Source organism: Archocentrus centrarchus, chromosome 6 (assembly GCF_007364275.1).
Source record: "Archocentrus centrarchus isolate MPI-CPG fArcCen1 chromosome 6, fArcCen1, whole genome shotgun sequence".
NCBI classification, from domain to species: domain Eukaryota; kingdom Metazoa; phylum Chordata; class Actinopteri; order Cichliformes; family Cichlidae; genus Archocentrus; species Archocentrus centrarchus.
Window position 1 is genome coordinate 1,389,483 of NC_044351.1, and position 18,226 is coordinate 1,407,708.

The 18,226-nt window shown below is 42.6% G+C and overlaps 1 protein-coding gene across 1 annotated transcript; it reads right to left on the reverse strand.

Annotated features, from left to right (window-relative positions):
• Window positions 1-630: 630 nt before the first annotated feature.
• On the reverse strand, window positions 631-16,533 carry LOC115782109 (troponin I, fast skeletal muscle-like). The gene is made up of 7 exons (XM_030732129.1): window positions 16,446-16,533; window positions 8,768-8,803; window positions 2,875-2,911; window positions 2,638-2,766; window positions 2,265-2,354; window positions 1,944-2,120; window positions 631-1,188 (listed from the first exon to the last, which is right to left on the reverse strand). Exons 2-7 carry the CDS (start codon window positions 8,776-8,778, stop codon window positions 1,108-1,110), a joined length of 525 nt encoding a protein of 174 aa, XP_030587989.1. The 5' UTR covers window positions 8,779-8,803; window positions 16,446-16,533; the 3' UTR covers window positions 631-1,107.
• Between the last annotated feature and the right edge of the window lie 1,693 nt (window positions 16,534-18,226).

Below are 18,226 nucleotides of genomic sequence, written 5' to 3' on the forward strand. Positions count from 1 at the left end.
CTTTCCTCCTCACACTGGGACCTGGGTTACCACAGAAGGAGGCAGCATCATGCTGGTAACAGGCATAGACAGTATAAAAGACGAGTATAACTTCAGGGCCTGTCTTAAAGGTGACGGCTGTGGTTGCACAGTTGTATTGAACTCTATGGGACCCTCACTCTGTGAAGTCATTTAACACCATCCTGATGATTTCACGCAGAATTATCCAATTATCTCATTAAACATAATACTGAGTTACAAAACTGAGTGAGTGAGTGTGCAGAGTCCACTGGTTTCTCAGTCAGGTCCACCACAAACCTAAGATAGTGGAAACGCTCAGCCTGAAGCTTCACAACACAACTTCACAAACCACCAGGTGATGTAATGTTGTCTGTGTGTCTCTAATTTCCCTGACTGAACCCTCCCAAAGGGATTAATAAAGTTTAATCTAATCTAATCTTTTTCCTTTACAGTTTATGGCAGCAGATCAGACACGGCACGGTTTGTTTGGACCATGAGAGATCTAATGGTAAGTGGCATCAAACAGACTATTTTCTGAATATTGCACAGAGCTAACATAATCTACAACAAATAAGCACAAAATAAGGGCTGACTAAATGTGTGTGTGTAAATTCACTCATGTTGGGCCAGTTAGAACATGGGTCATGATTTATTTGCTAAATGTGACTCCATTGCACATACATCAAAGGCATATTATTGTTTTAAAGCAAAGCATTGATCGGCCTTTACAGACAAAAGGTGGGATTGATTCATCTGACACGAGTACACACAGTACAAATATATCACAGTACAGTTTCAACACAGGCTGAAGCATGAAGGAAGCTTAGATTCAAGTGAAGAGTATAATCCAAAGAGAGATATCCAAAAACTACAACACTGCCCCAGCCGTGCTTCTCTGGCATCAGCGCACTTCACAGATTTCCTGCATTTCAGTGACAAGCTTTGAATTAAAGGCCATTTATCACTTACTGTAACACTTAGAAAGCACCATAACCTTTAGGTGATATTTAGTAAGATAAAGATTCTACAAATTAAAGTGGATATGCAGCTCTGTGGATTAAAGCCCTTCATTAGACCTGATTTCTGCCCTGAAGGTCACCCTCACATTTAGCTATCAAACATCTTCTTCCTGTCAGACTTGTCTTCAATGTTCTTACGCCAGTCTCCCACATCACGCAGCTGCTTGTCCTGCAAACACAAACAATGCTCTGTTAGTCCAGAGGCTGATCACTAACATCATACAGGCAGCGAAAGGCTGCTGATCAAATCAATCAAAAATCTGCAGTGAGGTGTTTTTAAGGTTTGTCTGCCTCCTAGTGGCCAAAAATGAATTGTTGCTGTTTCTGAGGTCTATGTCCCATCGATGACTCAATTCAGCTTTATTTATATATCATCAAATCACAACAAGCAGTCGCCTCAAGATGGTGAAAAGAAACCCTAAACCAGGGGTCTCAAACCCGCAGCTCTCGAGCCTCTTTTCCCATCTCCATATTGCGCAACAACAACTGCAGTGCCAGCGTGGATGTGTTGGTACCTTTCAGAGTATTGTTAATGAAATGATATGACAAATGATAAAATCTGCTATATGGTACATCTCACCAAAGGAACAGGTGCTCCAGTTTCAGTGAGTGAAATTCTAGTTTAGTCTATTTATTAGTCTGTTACAGGCGGTCATAGAGCTAGCTTTAGCACACCACCCTTTGGTCACGTCTGGCTCCAAAACAACCCGACATGAAGATGGCCAAAATAGTAACGCTGTAGCTTCAAAATCTAGAAACCAGTGGGTGAAGTCACAGTAGCCACGCCCCTCAGTCTATGATTACATCACATCACTGATGAGGACTTAGACCCCACAGGTTCGACATCACAGAGACAAACAATGACAAACTTTTTGTGTTTCTGATTGGTTGAGTGAGGACCAGATGAAGCAGGCAGCTGCTCACCTCCTCTTTCACCTCCTTCTTGACCTGCTTCAGGTTGGCCCTCAGGTCCATGTTGACGGTGTGTTTGGAGCCCAGCAGAGCCTTCAGCATGGCGTCAGCAGACATGCGCACTTTCTTCAGCCGGGGTCTCTTGAACTTTCCCCTCAGATCCACAATCTTGATGTTGAGGTCCCTGACCTTAAGGAGGATTACAGACAGAAGGAACAATCAGTGACCTCAAAGATTGACTGTGAAACATTGTTGCCATATATCAACTTTGGAACTTCAGCTGCTGGCTACAACCCTGCTGATGTAATGAACAGGCTTTAAAAAGTGTCTCACCTCATCGAGCACCATGTTCAGTTTGAACTCTATGCAGTATCTCTCATCTTCACTGATGGTCACCTGCTCATGAAGCTTCTTGCACAGTTCCTAAAGATGACAGTGATAAAAGCTTTTTGGAGACACTTCTAACTATAAACCCACAAAAGAAATGAAAACACAACAAAAATGTGTTTAAAAAAAACTGGCTGTGAGAACTCAACACACTGAGCTGTGCTGCCTTTGGTTGTGTTTCCTGCACCGTTTCCTCTGCTGCTCTGAATTTGAAGGTGTTTTGTGTGCTTGTTTTTTGCATGCAGTGTGCTGAGCTCTCAGAGCCAGCGTGGACATCTACAGAAGGTTTGTCACAAACAGTCTCTCCATTTGTTCTCACCACGAGCTCGTCCCTGGAGTACGGCAGCTCAATAGGAGGACATTTCTCTGCCAAAAACGTCTCCCTGTCTTTGGCCTTCACTGTCGCTTCAGCGTCCAGCAAATTAGTCGCCACCACAAGCATGCAGCTCTGAGGAGTTTGCATCATCACACCGTGTCAGGTAAGAGGAAGCACAGGTAAGTGGATGGAGGAAATATGAGCTTTTGTTCTGTTCTGCTTATCTTTAAACAGTCTTACCTTAAGGGTGTGCTTACGCCTCGCAGAAAGTCTTTTCCTGCAGAGAGAAACAAATTATACTGGGTGGACATAAAGTATGTTTGGGACGTTATGACTTAGGCAAATGCATATTTATTGAGTTTTAACACAATCATGCAGTGATGACAAATGATGGCTCTGATTCTTTAAATGTTACTGTGTGGTGTTCCAGACACAGAAGCATTGAACCCATAGAGTAAAGAGGGTTTTGAGTTAATGTTGTAGTGACGGTGCTCCTGTGTGGTGGAGGTTGGTTGTATTGTTAAGTTGTAGTTGGAAGAAAATAACGAGTCGCCACGGGAGGGCGCTTTGGGTAGAGAACCGCCTGTGTGAAAAAAACAATAAATCAGTGTTGCTGTGTGAAACTTCCAGTTGTCTGCTTGAAAAGTGTTTATGGGATCCAATATCATACACAACAGACTTTTGGCGACGAGGATGGGATTTTCAAGTTGGAAGACACAGAGTCCGCGGACGGAGCGACTCCATCGAGGCAACCCAGGACTGTAAAACGAAAAGCCGAGCTTTGGTGAGTGAAAGGACCGCCGAACCGGAGCTAAGAAAATGGCGTTTGGAAAGCCAGAAGACTTTCACTTCGAGGAAAGTGAGGAAAGTTTTGACAACTACCGTGCACGTCTCGAGCAGTATTTTGCAGCAAACGGCTTGGACACTAAAGAGGTGAAAACTAAGTCGGTGTTTCTCACAGTGGTAGGGAAACGAGCACATAGCTTGTTGATGGATTTATGTGCACCAAATAAACCGTCGGAAAAAACCTACGAGGAGTTGGTGAATTTGCTTCAGCGGCACTACGTACCGAAGACCAATTTCATTGCAGAAAGGTGCAAGTTTCACGGGAGAAACCAAAAAGACAACGAGACGATCAGTGAGTATGTGGCCAGCTTAAGAAAGTTAGCGGCTACATGTAAGTTTGGGACCTTCTTAGATGAAGCACTGCGTGATAGATTTGTCTGTGGGGTCAAGAGCAGTGAGCTGAGAGATCGGCTGCTCAGCACCGCGCACACCAAAGACTTGACACTCCCGCTTGCTGTAGAAATGGCGCTCTCTTTTGAGGTAACCAAGGACAGTGCACAGCAGTTTGCACAGAAAGCTTTCAAGGCTCACATAGTGGACAAGAAAGCTAAGGCAAGGTACCGTGAAGCTACGGAGAAATGTGCAGCTGTCGGGAAGCCCTGTTATCGTTGCGGTGGAAAGAGTCACAGCCCGAACGACTGCAGATTTAAGGCAAGCGAGTGTCATGAGTGTAAAAAGAAAGGACACATAGCCAAAGCCTGTCGCTCACGCAAGGAAGGAGGCTATTCCACGACGACCAAGGGAGCCATGCATCTGGATATGGAGAAAAGGCGTCCCAGCGTTTTCACGCACCAGTCCTGCCTTGGTGTCAGTGATCTTAAGCCGCCCCAGAGTGCAGATCGAGGCAGCGCTCACAAGTTTCAGGGAGATCGAGATGGCATGCAACTCCTGTCACACCACAACAGAGAAGACAGAGTGGCCAGCGATGTTTTGGTGCAGGATAAAATGGAGGCTGCACCGAACTCTGACAATGATCCAGTTGTGACATTAGACAGTCCCGATTTTGGTCTGTTTGAAATTAACACAGGTAATGGTGATGTTGTAAAACCTTATTACGTGTATGTCAGTATAAATGGTTCAAGAGTGAAAATGGAACTAGACACTGGTGCAGCAGTGTCAGTGATATCCGAAAAGCTGTACAAGCGCAGATTTAAGTCAGTTAAACTTAGTGCAGCAAATTGTGTACTTAAAACGTACAGCCAAGAATCATTGCAACTGATGGGTAAATTTATGGCAAAAGTAAAATGTCAAGAGACCACTAAAAAACTAGAACTGCTAGTTGTAAAAGGAAGCGGCCCCACTTTGATGGGTAGAGACTGGATTAGCCAGTTGCAGCTGGACTGGTCACAAGTGAATAGAGTGGCTCCAGAAACAGTGGAAGACGTATGCACCAAGTATGCATCAGTGTTCAAACCTGAGCTTGGCAAGTTGAATGGTATTAAAGCCAAGTTGTATGTAGCACCCGAAGCAGTACCAAAGTTCCACAAGCCCAGAAATGTGCCTTATGCACTGAGAGAAGCTGTGGAAAGGGAACTGACTAAATTGGAGGCGGAAGGGGTTATTTCACCTACTAATTACAGTGAGTGGGCCGCTCCAATAGTGTGTATACCTAAAAAGGATGACAGTGCAAGATTATGTGGAGACTACAAGGTCACCATAAATCCCTGGTTAAAAGTGGATCAGTATCCACTCCCAAGAACTCAAGATCTGTTTGCAAAATTAGCAGGAGGTCAGAAATTCACCAAACTAGACTTATCCCAGGCCTACCAGCAAGTCGAGTTGGAGGAAAGCTCTAGGCATTACCTGACAATAAACACTCACAAGGGGTTGTATCGATACAACAGGTTGCCCTATGGTGTTGCAAGTGCCCCTGCAATTTTCCAGAAAATAATGGATCAGGTGCTTCAGGGCATGGATGGAGTTATCTGCTATCTTGATGATATTTTGATAACTGGTAAAGATGCAGAAAGCCACCTGGCTAACTTAAAGGAAGATCTTAAGAGGCTAGAAGGCTACAATCTCAGAGTAAAGCAAGAAAAATGTGAGTTCATGCAAGACAGTGTATCCTACTTAGGACATGTCATTGATGCCACAGGTATTCATCCTATGAAGGAAAAGACAACTGCCATTCAGAAGGCCCCAGTCCCAAGAAATGTAACTGAACTTAGGTCGTTCTTGGCTCTGTTAAACTATTATGGGAAGTTTATTCCAAACTTATCCACCCTGATCCAGCCGATGTCAGCATTGCTGCACAAAGATGCAGACTGGATTTGGTCAGAAAACTGTCAAGATGCATTTGAGAATGCAAAGAAGGCACTGCAATCTGACAAAGTTTTGGTGCATTTTGACTCAGAGTTGCCAATTATCTTAGCATGTGATGCATCTCCTTATGGAGTTGGTGCTGTAATCAGTCACCAAATGAAAGATGGAAGTGAAAGACCGATTGCATTTGCATCAAGAATGTTAACCAAGACTGAACAGAACTACTCTCAGATTGAAAAAGAAGCACTTGGGTTGGTGTTTGGTGTTATGAAGTTCCATGACTACCTTTTTGGAAGGAAATTCACTTTGGTGACAGACCACAAACCATTACTGAAAATTTTAGGACCAAAAACAGGTGTACCTACACTAGCTGCTGCTAGGTTGCAAAGGTGGGCTCTAATCCTGGCTGCATACAAGTACGAGATTCAGTACAAGAGATCTGAACAGCATAGTAATGCAGATGCCTTATCAAGGCTACCAATGAAACTGAATGTAGATGTGGTGTCAAACCCCATTTACAAAGTATCTTACCTTGAAGAGTTACCTCTCACTGAAAGGGAGATAGCGAAAGAAACAGACAGAGATTCTGTATTGAAAGTGGTGAAACAGTTGGTGTTGACTGGCTGGCCTAAACATGTACAGGATGATTTGCTGAAGCCTTATTTTCAGAGAAGATTTGAGCTTACAGTTGAGGATGATTGTCTGCTGTGGGGGCTACGTGTCGTAGTTCCTGAAAGATTCAGAAACCAGTTGCTCGCTGAACTGCATGAACACCACTGGGGAATAGTTAAGATGAAATCCCTTGCCAGAAGTTTGTTTTGGTGGCCAGCAGTAGATGAGTGCATTGAAAGGGAAGTCAGTGAGTGTGCCATTTGCCAAAAGCAACGTAGTGTGCCTTGTACTGCACCAGTACATTCATGGAAATGGGCTTCCAGTCCGTGGGAAAGGATACATCTTGATTTTGCAGAGGACCGCAAGCAGATGTTCCTGGTACTGATAGATGCCTATGCTAGATGGCCAGAGGTTATTCCTATGCATACTACTACATCTGCTAAAACCATTGAAACATTGAGAACGTTGTTTGCAGCTTACGGGTTACCAAAAGAAGTTGTAACAGATAACGGGCCTCAGTTTGTGTCGCAAGAGTTTGAGTCATTTCTAAAAAAAAATGGAGTGCAGCACATTAAATCGCCTGCATACCACCCTGCCAGTAATGGATTAGCTGAGCGATTAGTCCAAAATCTTAAGAAGTCACTGGCAAAGAATCGAGCTGTTGGTGGCATGACACTGGAGCACTGTGTTGCAAATTTTCTCTTAGGGTACAGAAACATGCCCCACACAACAACAGGAAAAACTCCAGCGGAGTTGTTTCTGAAAAGACAAGTTCGAACGCGACTGTCACTAATAAGACCTCAGTTTTCCCAGAGAATGCAAAACAAAACAGACCCACTTTTGCCCCGTGTCAGGGTCTTCGCTGTAGGTCAACCTGTCTTGGTAAAGAATTACAGGGGAGGGGAGAAGTGGTTGAATGGAGTTGTACAAGAAATTCTGGGTCCTGTAACTTACAGTGTTGAACTGAATGGGAAATGTGTAAAAAAGCATGTAAATCAGATGTTGGGGGTAAATGGAAACGCAGCTCAGCTGACCAAAACAGACTCTTGTGGTGGAACTTTTTGGGATTGTGATGATCTCGATACAAACGAAGATGTGGATCAACAAAGGGAAGAAAGCACTGTGGGAACACAGCCAACTGAGTTGCCATCACCTACAGTCGAAGGGAACACTCGCCCAGTGAGAAACCGGCGGCCTCCTGAAAGACTGAACTTGGAATTGAGATTGTAAATGTGAGAAAAGAAAGGAAGAGTAAAAATAAGTTTTTTTTCCTGTTTGTGTTAAAAAAAAAACAAAAGAAAAGACAAAAAAAAAAAATCAATAACTGAAAATGTTCAATGGATGGAGAAGTATTGATTTTACAGGGGAAGAGCTGTGGTGTTCCAGACACAGAAGCATTGAACCCATAGAGTAAAGAGGGTTTTGAGTTAATGTTGTAGTGACGGTGCTCCTGTGTGGTGGAGGTTGGTTGTATTGTTAAGTTGTAGTTGGAAGAAAATAACGAGTCGCCACGGGAGGGCGCTTTGGGTAGAGAACCGCCTGTGTGAAAAAAACAATAAATCAGTGTTGCTGTGTGAAACTTCCAGTTGTCTGCTTGAAAAGTGTTTATGGGATCCAATATCATACACAACATACTGCAACCATAAATATCGGGGAATTAATAATGTATGTGGATCACTGATGAGACATGAATATTTGTGTGTGAGTGCATCATTTCTGTTTAAATCTGTTTCATGCCTGGTAGGAGTTTATTCTATAAAACCGTTTTAGTCTGAATACATTTTCGGTGCAGTAATATATACTCTTATATTTTGGTGTCTAATCAGGAAACTAGACACAGGAGGATAATGAGATACAGGTGAAGATGATCAGTGACAAAAGGATGGGAGGTGGAAATAAAACTGAAAACAAAACACAGGGGAATAATGACTACCAAAGTAAAACAGGAAATGATATCATACTGAAAGGAGAGGACAGACAGAGCGTAGGTGAACTTAGAGGATGTACACTGGAGGATGAGTCTCAGGAAAAAGCAGGTGGGACTAATTAAGCTCTAGAAATATGAGCAGTAAATAGAATTAAACTATGGCAGGAGTGCGTGGAATAAAGAATAAATGAAAATCAATTCTGAAAAAAGCAAAAGTAAGAACTTCTAATCATAAACAAGATTTCAAACCCCTGGGACCACCCAGGGATGATGACAAATCTGTCAATGTCACATCAGTGAGCCATAAATAATTCAATAATAATCAGTTAAGTTAGGAGCACTGCAAGCTAAATGTCACGTAGTAAATACAAATAAACAGCAAAGATTTATTGTGAAGGGAACTGCTGGTTCCTTTGCAGAGTGTCTGTTCACACAAACACAAACATAATCCTAACATGAATTATAAAAATTTAAACGTGTACTCACTCAGAGGCCATGTTAGCGGGAGGATCCTGAGGTTACCTGGCAAACACAAAAAAAGACTGAATTAATTTTACAGTTTTTTTTTAGCTTTTTGCGGTGATTTTGATGCAAATATACATTATGTGTACATTTGAATGTCCTTTCACATGTATGGTGACAAGGACATCAGCACAAAGCCAAACTAGAGAAGAATCAGTCAGGAAGGATCAGCAGTGGTCTGAACCATTGTTACCTTCATCACTTTGATTAGCACCAACACCGCTGAAATATGCTCATGATGGTTATACTTCCTAAAAGACTGATATCCCTGACGTTTATCTGACTTTGTGTTATGCTGTGAGTGTTCTCTTAATTTTTTTAAGTAGTGTATTATCAACACTGTCGCTCCATTTGCTCCAATTTAACACGGTCCCCTGCTCCACCTTTGGCTGAACTGCAGCCAGTTTCTTTACTATGAGATTGACAGGAAGTGAAATGGTTCTCCTACATTAGCTCTGTGTCCACTTTCTAATGTGGCACCATGTAAAAGGGTTTATAAGCTAGAAGCCATATCGGCTCGGATGTTGCCCGAATTAACGCTACTGGAACAAGGATACAGCATAAGTGGACCCGAGATGAAAATAGGAAACTGTTGGAGTGCTACTAAACATATGACCCCAGTAAAAGGGATTGCATGAAGAGCATGTGGGACCCATGTATTAAAACACCCAACATCTAGACTAACACTAAAACAACCAGTAGCTCAGTGTTCCAACATCTGCAAGAAGCAACTGCTGTCACAACTAGAAATTGATGAGGTACAACACAAATGCTACAGCAAGGGGGAGCCGGGATGTCAGGTTAGGGGGGAGATGTCATCATCCCCAAACTCCAAGTTTGGGTACCAAGTCCCAAGAATAACTGGTATGTCAAAGCAGCTGGCCTGAAAGAGAAGATCCTGGCTAAGCTGGAAACCTGGACCCTCTGTGGCCAATTACCAAGTACCGTCTCAACATTGCAGGCACTGAGGAGAGCTACAAGTACATTGGAATCCTAAATGCAAATGGAAACCGTGAAGTGGCTGCTAGGAAAGCTGCAACTGCCAAATACCTGCAGAGAGTAAGGCAAGTCCTGAGATGAATAAGAACCAAGATCCAGGCAATCAACACCTAGGCCATGCTGGTCATCAGATACCCTGCTGAAAAGATGAGCTGGCCAAAAGAGAAGATAGAAGCCACTGACATCAAAGCAATAAAGCACCTCACCATACATGGAGGGTTTCACCACAAATCCAGTACCATGAAATGGTAGACTAAGCGAAAGGAAGGACTAGTGAGTGTCAGAACCACTATCCAGGATGAAACAACAAAAATCCACGATTACATCAGGAAAATGGTCACAAAGGATCTGGTGCTTATTGAGTACCTCAGGCAGCAGAAACCCGAGGAAGAAGAGGAGGAAGAACAGGAACTATCATGGACCTCTGCACGGCATGTACCACCAGCAGATAGAAGAAGTGGATGACATAGAGAAACAAAGCTGGACTGACACACAGCATAGAGGCACTAATCATGGCAGACAAGACCCCAGGTGCAGGCTGTGCAGAGATGCCCCTGAGACAATCTCTGCATTTAACCCATCACACATGCAGTATGTAACACACACAGCACAACATGTGGAGCAGGGGGCAGCTAGAAACCTGGGGCAGGGTTAAGGGCCTTGCTCAAGGAGCCACAGTAATGCCAGTCCAAGGATTCGAACCAGTGCCCTCTCAGTGACAAACCCTCTTCTTCTCCTCCAGGCCATCACCCCTCCAGGGTGCAAGATGCTCGCAGGCAGGGCATGCATGGAACGCCATAACCAAGTGGCTGGCATAGTAGACAGGACTAAGCCAAGTACAGCCTAGAAGACCTGAGGTCAAAATGGGATACACCCCCACCAATGGTTGAGAATGACAGAGCTAAGATCCTGTGGGACTTCCAGATACAGACGGACAAACTGGTGATGGCAAACCAACCGGATACAGTAGTGGTGGACAAGCAGAGGAAAAGCAGAGGAAGAAAGCTGTAGTGATAGCCTTTACAATACCAAGTGACAGGAACATCAAGAAGAAGGAACAAGAAGCTCGATAAATACCAAGGGCTCAGAGAGGAGCTGGAGAGGATGTGGAAGATGAAGGTAACAGTGGTCCCTGTGGTAATAGGAACACTTGGGGCAGTGACCCCCAAACTGGGAGAGTGGCTCCAGCAGATTCCTGGAACAACATTTGAGATCTCTGTCCAGAAGAACCCAATACTGGGAACAGCTAAGATACCGAGCAGGACCCTCAAGCTCCCAGGCCTCTGGTAGAGGACTCGAGCTTAGAGGGCAAAGACCGCTCACAGGGTGAGCTGGGAATTGTTTCTATATGAATGGTAAATAACTGGTAAATGGTACACACCTGGAAACCCCTTCCATGGACTTTTGTACTACTTGGTACACACAGTTACAACAGTTAGAACTGAAGACTTTATTCTACAACCATTTGAACAGCTGTTCTAAGTAAAACTGTAAGAGCAGTTTTTGATGCCATTAATATGTTCGCTTCTGTGTCCATTTTAAATCAAACATGAACGTGACAGTGTTTCCATTCTTTTCTAAATGTTGGTAAGGTTTCTAAAAAGTTGTCAGTTATAAACAGCAGAGACTTTTCTGGTATTTCCTAAGACCAGGCTCAGGACTAAAGGTGACCTGATAAAGGCAACCTGATAATCTGACACCTGGGGAGCTGTGGATCAGGTGGTACAGACAGTTTTCCAGTAATTCCAAGATCCTCAATGTGCCAAACTGTAAAATGCTAAACCTCAATTTACCCATGATTCCAAACACTCTGTAGAACCACTGATGTCAAAAGGCACTATATAAGTGCAGTATATTTATTTACATTCTTCCCTTATTATAATATAAAAATTAAGTTTAAATAAAATTTAAAGGCCAGTTTGTAAAGGCCCTACAGGTCTTTAAATAGGCCTAGTGGAGTCTCATTGGCTTCTTTTTATATCACACTCAGTATAAATAACCTTTTGGCACCCCAAAAATAACAGAGTCATGTTAAAAAAAAGAGTTTTCTCATAGCTAAGTGCACCCTCACTGCTTCCATAGGTGCTGCTAATCAAATGCACTTCATTAACTAATCAGCAAATGTGATCATCTCTATAAAAGCAGTTTCTTTAGCATTCAGGTGTCTTAACACAATAACACAGTCTACCCAGGAGTGGACGTCCCAGCAAATTCACCCCAAACCCAGACTGTGCAACGCTCACCAAAACTGCAAAACCCCCAGAGCTCCATCTCAGACTCTACAGGCCTCAGTCAGCATGTTAAGGGTTAAAGGGGCTTCAGAGAGCTGAGCAGGAATGAATGCTGCAAACCTCAATGAAATGATGCAATATTGTAATGAAAGAATGGGCCAAAAGTTATTCCTGATAAAGGTGTCAAAGGACTGCAGAGAGTCTGTGAAAACATTTTCACATGACTGTAAATAAAGACATAACGCCCATCTTTCTTTGGCATATTAACAGCACTGGCAACAGTGGCAAAGATCTAAGAATAGCACGGTTGTGTTATATTTCTGTGGATCACTGCCGAGGCAGATTTTCATTATGCACTTATTATTATAATTAAATGGACACCAAATAAATCTTTGGGACACTTTCAAATGTGGCCTGAAACATTTTGTGTGCTTTTCTCAAAATATCTTGGAATGCTTCTTATACTCAGGCTGCTCACAGATGTTCATGCTTGTGCTTTAAATCACAGATTCATACAATATCAGAACTAACTCACATTTGCTTCATTAAAAACTAAACTCCTCATTTTTATTTAAATGTCACATCATGTCTAAAGTCTTATCTCCTGTCTCCAAGGCTGTCTGACTCCCACACACACCTGTCTCACATTTCCTGTTTGGACCAAGCAAATTCTATCTTAAGACATCATGTTAATTAAAGGAAATTTCGTGGAACGGCTCTTTGTAACCCAGGACGTGTTAATGCTTTAAAGGGACCATACCACTATTTTTAGCAGCACGGCTCAGGAGACGCAGGTCCAACACTGTCCAGGGAAACATTTCAACAACTGTGGATTGCCATGAAATTTGGTTTGTTGATCTTGTGACTGTGCCTTTAGCACCACACACAGGTCAGATTTTTATTTCAGGGTAGAAAGCAATTGAAAATGTATTTAGAAAGGACTACTACTATGGTAAACCAAAGTATGTTAACTAACTAAAAGCCAGTGTAACAGGTAAACAATGCCAACGTAACAGGTTTGATTTATTCCACCCCGCTAAAGCAGCCTGAACTTTTGGTGTCACGCTAACATCAGCATGATGATAAGTAAATATTCACATTCTGTCCGTGCCCAAATCTCCATTTCATATTATACTAAACAACTGACACAATGACACAGAAACACTCATCAGTTCATATACACAGTACAATATGCAGAATGAGCTTTACAGTACAATGTCCAGCACTGGTATAAGGAGCACAGTGATCTGAGGTGTTCATCAGAAACACAACCAAGTGGTCTGAAGCTAAACCATCCACTTCAGCAGCCTCTCTATAAATACGACCTTTGCTTGTATAGATTATCCCTACCAGAAGTGTATCATGGAGCATGTTTAACATGCACCCACCCACGTCATCTTCTGCTTGTCCAAAGTTGGGTATCAGATCTTAAGCAGGGTATTCTAGGCATCTCTCCTCCCTGCGACATTTTTCAGTCCCTCTTGGGAGACCTTGAAGCGTTCCTCTGATAGATGACCCATACGACACCTTTAGCGAGTTCAGGGTCTCCTCACAGCCGGACATGCCTGTAAAACCTCCAAAAGCAGGCACCAAACCACCTCATCTGAGCCCTTTTGACACAAAGGAGCAGATGTCCAAGCAACCCGATTGCCAAAGCTGAACTCTGCCATTCTACACCGTCTCATTCTTTTGGTCACTACCCAGAGCTTGTAACCATGGGTGAGAGTCAGAGAGTAGATGAGCCTTTAAATCAAAAGTTACTGACTTTACGGCTCATGCCTCTTAATCACAACGGTCCTGTCAAACTCCTGCATTACTGCTAATGCCACGCCAGGCAGCTTGGACATCTTACACTCTACTTTGCCAGCACTTGCAAGCAAGACACCAAGATATTTAAACTCCTTAACAGCAACTCAACCTCAAACCCGGAGGGAGCAATCTGCAGTTTCAGCAGAGAACCACGGCTTCAGACTTGGAGATGCTGACTTTCACACTTGCTTGCAAAATGTCCCAGTGGGTGCTAAAGGTTAGGGTCTGAAAAAGCCAAGAGAACCACATCATCTGCAAAAAGCAGAACACGGTGCTGAAGTTTTCATACTTGACATGCTCCTCACCAAAGCTTGGATTTTGGATTGAGAATACGGCTCGAGCCTCGAGTTGTCTGAACTGGAAATAACTCCCAATTTTGTCAGTTTATGATCCATACCTAAGCCACAATCAGTTAGTTTTGCACAAGCTTTCTGGTTGGAACGATACTTTATTATCCTCCCAGATGCTGGAACATGCCTGTAAAGCAATCGGTTTAAGCCTGTCTGTGGATGACTGTCGGTCTGTCAGCCCACACGTTTAGTTATTCTGGATTTTCCTCCAGTGCGACCTTCATTTTTCTTATTCAGTTGTCTTAACAGTAACTTCAGGAACTTTGGTGATCCTCTGAATTTTCATCTACCACAATCATCAGGCCATTAGAGGTTCGCAATACATTGGTTCACTGCATGAAAAAACCTACTGACATTTCCACAGCATCAGCTGGAACTTTTGTTTAGCTTGCAGATTGAGCTCAAACTACCTACAGAATTAAATGTCACTGGATGGGTAAACCAACCCTTTAAGCATCAGCCAGAAGACACTTCTCGAGGTCCTCAGAGGATAGGCAGTCACTGCCTGAGCTGCCTGTAATGTTTAGGAGCTGTGATGGAGGACAGGATTAAGACTATTCCTGGAGCCACAGCTGTTCCTAACGTCTTCATTCTACATGGGAAAAAAAGGCACCAGGCTTGTCTTAAAGAAAAGATGTGTGACAACCACTGTAGGCATCCTAAAGCACATAGCTGACCAGGAACACATGGCTGTCATCTGTAAGCCAATAACAGGCAGGCGTGGGGGGGTGGGGGGTATCTCCAGGGCTGAAAGGGTATTTTAAGGCACTCAAAACTCTAAGGGCACAACAGCATGTTGCTCTGGAGATAAAATCATATTTGCAGAGGCCTTGATTTTTGTCTGTGTGTGTGTGTTATGAGTAGGATTGTCTCTGGAGGAAGGATAGCAGGATTCACAGTAACCCAACACCGCAGAACATCCCTCAAACAGCCAAGACATTAGAACATATCACAAAAATAGCCTGCTGGCTGACCGCAGACACACACTGCCTCACACTTACAAAAATAAAAACAAGAAGCTATGAGAGACATTTCAATTCAGTGCAAACGGCTAAATTAAATGTGCTGTAAAAACTCACTGGAGAAAAAGACTAAACGAAGCTTTGCTGTGTCTTAAACACCTTTAAGAGAACATCAAACAACTTTAACCCCCCAAAAATGAAAAAAGGTATTAAAAAAAGAGCCCCCCCCCCCAAAAAAAAAAACAAAAAAAAAAACAAAGCAAACAAAATGTGCATTCATATATTTTTCTAGGAACATCCACTTGGTCTGTGGTTAGGGTTAGTCTGCAGAAGCATAGCTTCAGGTACTAGAAGATGTTCCCTTCTAAGTCTCTTACATTTCCATGTGGGTGTGCCAAACAGGTGAGACCTGCAGATACAGACAGACATGACCAAACTTTAACCGCAGCCACAAGAAGTTAAAGCTGAAAACAAATTTTATTGTTTGATTTTTTTTTTTTTACTTCTATACAAAAATACAGATATTGATACAATAAAACCAAAAAAAACTTAACGGTAGAATTAAAAGAAAAAAAGAAATCTGTTGTCCAGATTACAGAAACCAAAAAAATGAACCATGTTGGTCTTAAATGTTTTAATGCTTGTGGAAAAAAAAGGCTGAATTTGATAAGTGAGGATTACAGTGAAGTGTGAAATGTGAAGACAAGTCCCTGAAACGTTACACCAGGTTTTCATCCGCTGCCCCCCCTCCCTCAGCCTCAGCGCTGACAGGAGGATAAACACCAGCAGATCGATTTTCGGGTTCATGCGTTGTAGCGGTGTTGCCTTTCATCGTGCCACATCACCACGCCATACATCACTGTATGCCAGTGCAGCAGAGCGAGCACATGTCGAGACAGAAAACTGCTCCGAACCTCTGAAATCCTAAAAAATGCCAACATAATTATACACAACAGCAAAAAACGCTGACTGCAGTGTGAGGAAACGGCTCTAATTCACCACTGTTAGCACTGCCAAAACAAACCTCCAAGAACTTTTGGCATTTTATGGTTATTACAAACTTATCAAACTGACACCAGCTTTAAATACTTGGTCTGGAGCCAACAACAGCCAAACTCTCACAGTCTCATCCCTCCACGAGCAAACATTTAATATTCTCCTCTGAGATCAAATCTACAACCTTCCACTGAGACATTTTCATCTGAGCAAACAGGAGCACCTAAGACAAAATAAAGCACCTACAGCTCCAACATCTACAACAAGATCCAAGTGGAAAAGGAAGGAATCTTACTTCAACCAGGCCGAGCTGTAGAGTCGCAGAGACACAGACAGAGTCCCGGGCAGACAAAGTGTTAAGAAGGTATTTATTGCAATCTCACTCTGCCTTCTAAATCCTGCACTTTCTCTTTATGGAAGTGGATTACTGGTCAAACCAATGAGCTGGCAAGGTCATGAAATACAGTACAGTGCCATCTGCCCCCTTCCTGGACCTGCCTCATTATAAATAACCCGCCCTTTAAGATTGTATTCTGTATTATCTTGAGCCATCAATCCTCTGACAGGCAGAATTCAGAGAAGAACTTAAACCACAGAGAAGTTTTATTTATCATATCAACACTTATATTAACTTTGCTGACAAATGACTCAGAGAGTCCACGTAGAGCAGGAAAACACTGGAAACCTTAAAATGCCTCAGCTATGGAGAACCCGTTGTTTCATTTTTATAATATGCATCACAGGATGTGTTTTTAATTTTAAAATAAGGCAGGAGGAAGGTGAACTCACAGTGCTGCTGCAGAGACCAGCTTTGGAAAACTGCAAGACAAAACAGATTATTAAATTCCAATATGTCAATAAATTTACCTTCAACAGGGATGAATGCAAACATTAATGCAGCCTAACTTTAACTGCCTACAAAATAATTAATCATCAGTGTAATTGACATTAATTAACATTTAATACCATTATAAGATACTACTGTATGTATAAGATGACACAAATACTATACTACTACTAACTACTATACTAACTAAAGTTAGTATTTGAAATCAAAGGTTAAAACATTATAAAATAATTTTATGAAGGACTTACTGTACCTGTGAACTGGAGAAAAGACGTGATGCCCCAAAGCCTGAGACCACATCAAATGATTTTCATATTTTTAATGAAAACTGGAAATGATCTGAAAGTTTGAAGATTTAGAAATAGTTTCTCACTTACTGAAGCAACTTAGTGGCATTTCCTGTGTTTCTTTTTTAAAACATAAAGGTGAGAGTAGGTATGATTCCATAGGACAGAGGACCGAACGTTGGGCACTGAAGCAGGATTAATAAACAAAAATGTCTTTAATATATGAGAGGAATGATGGGCTGTTTCAACAAAACTGAAAAAAGGAGAGCTGACAAGGAGAGAGCCAAGACTATGGACACACACACACACACACACACACACACACACACACACACACACACACACACACACACACACACACACACACACACAGGTGAAAACAGCTGAATACAGGTAAGATTAAAGGGGGTTTTCAGAAAATAAGAGGAGAGGAATCTGTTGATGTCATGTCGAGGGGTGTGACAGGCAGAAAAGGACCCCAAAGCAGGACTCCATAGACAGAAATAAATTAAAATGTTTTTTTATTGCTGAGACCGAAACAACAAAGAACAAAATCCTTCCTGGGCAAACAAAGTTATGAATCCAGAACACAGAAGCTTCTTGGCAAGATGTGGGATAAACAGACACACCACCACACGGGGAACGGACAACAACCACCTGACAAGAACACAGACAATATATCCACACCAGTTAATGAGACTGTGGGAAACAGCTGGGAGGGAAACACAGGAAGCAAAACTAAACCCAAAGCACAAGGACCGAGACATACATAATAAAACAGGAAGTGGAAACACAGACCAGGACTGAGACACAAGAACATGACACAAGGACAGACAGTAAACACTAAACGCACAACACCCATTCAACAAGAGACACAAATATCCTAACCAAAGAATACACCAGGAATCCACACCAGGAGCCAAACACAGCATAATACATTAC

Excerpts from the sequence above, each read along its gene's own strand:
- LOC115782109 (XM_030732129.1), bottom strand. Across the intron at positions 2,767-2,874 it reads GGCGTAAGCACACCCTTAAG|AGCTGCATGCTTGTGGTGGC; the intron begins GTAAGACTGTTT and ends CAAACTCCTCAG. Across the intron at positions 1,189-1,943 it reads AGAAGGAGGTGAAAGAGGAG|GACAAGCAGCTGCGTGATGT; the intron begins GTGAGCAGCTGC and ends TTGTGTTTGCAG.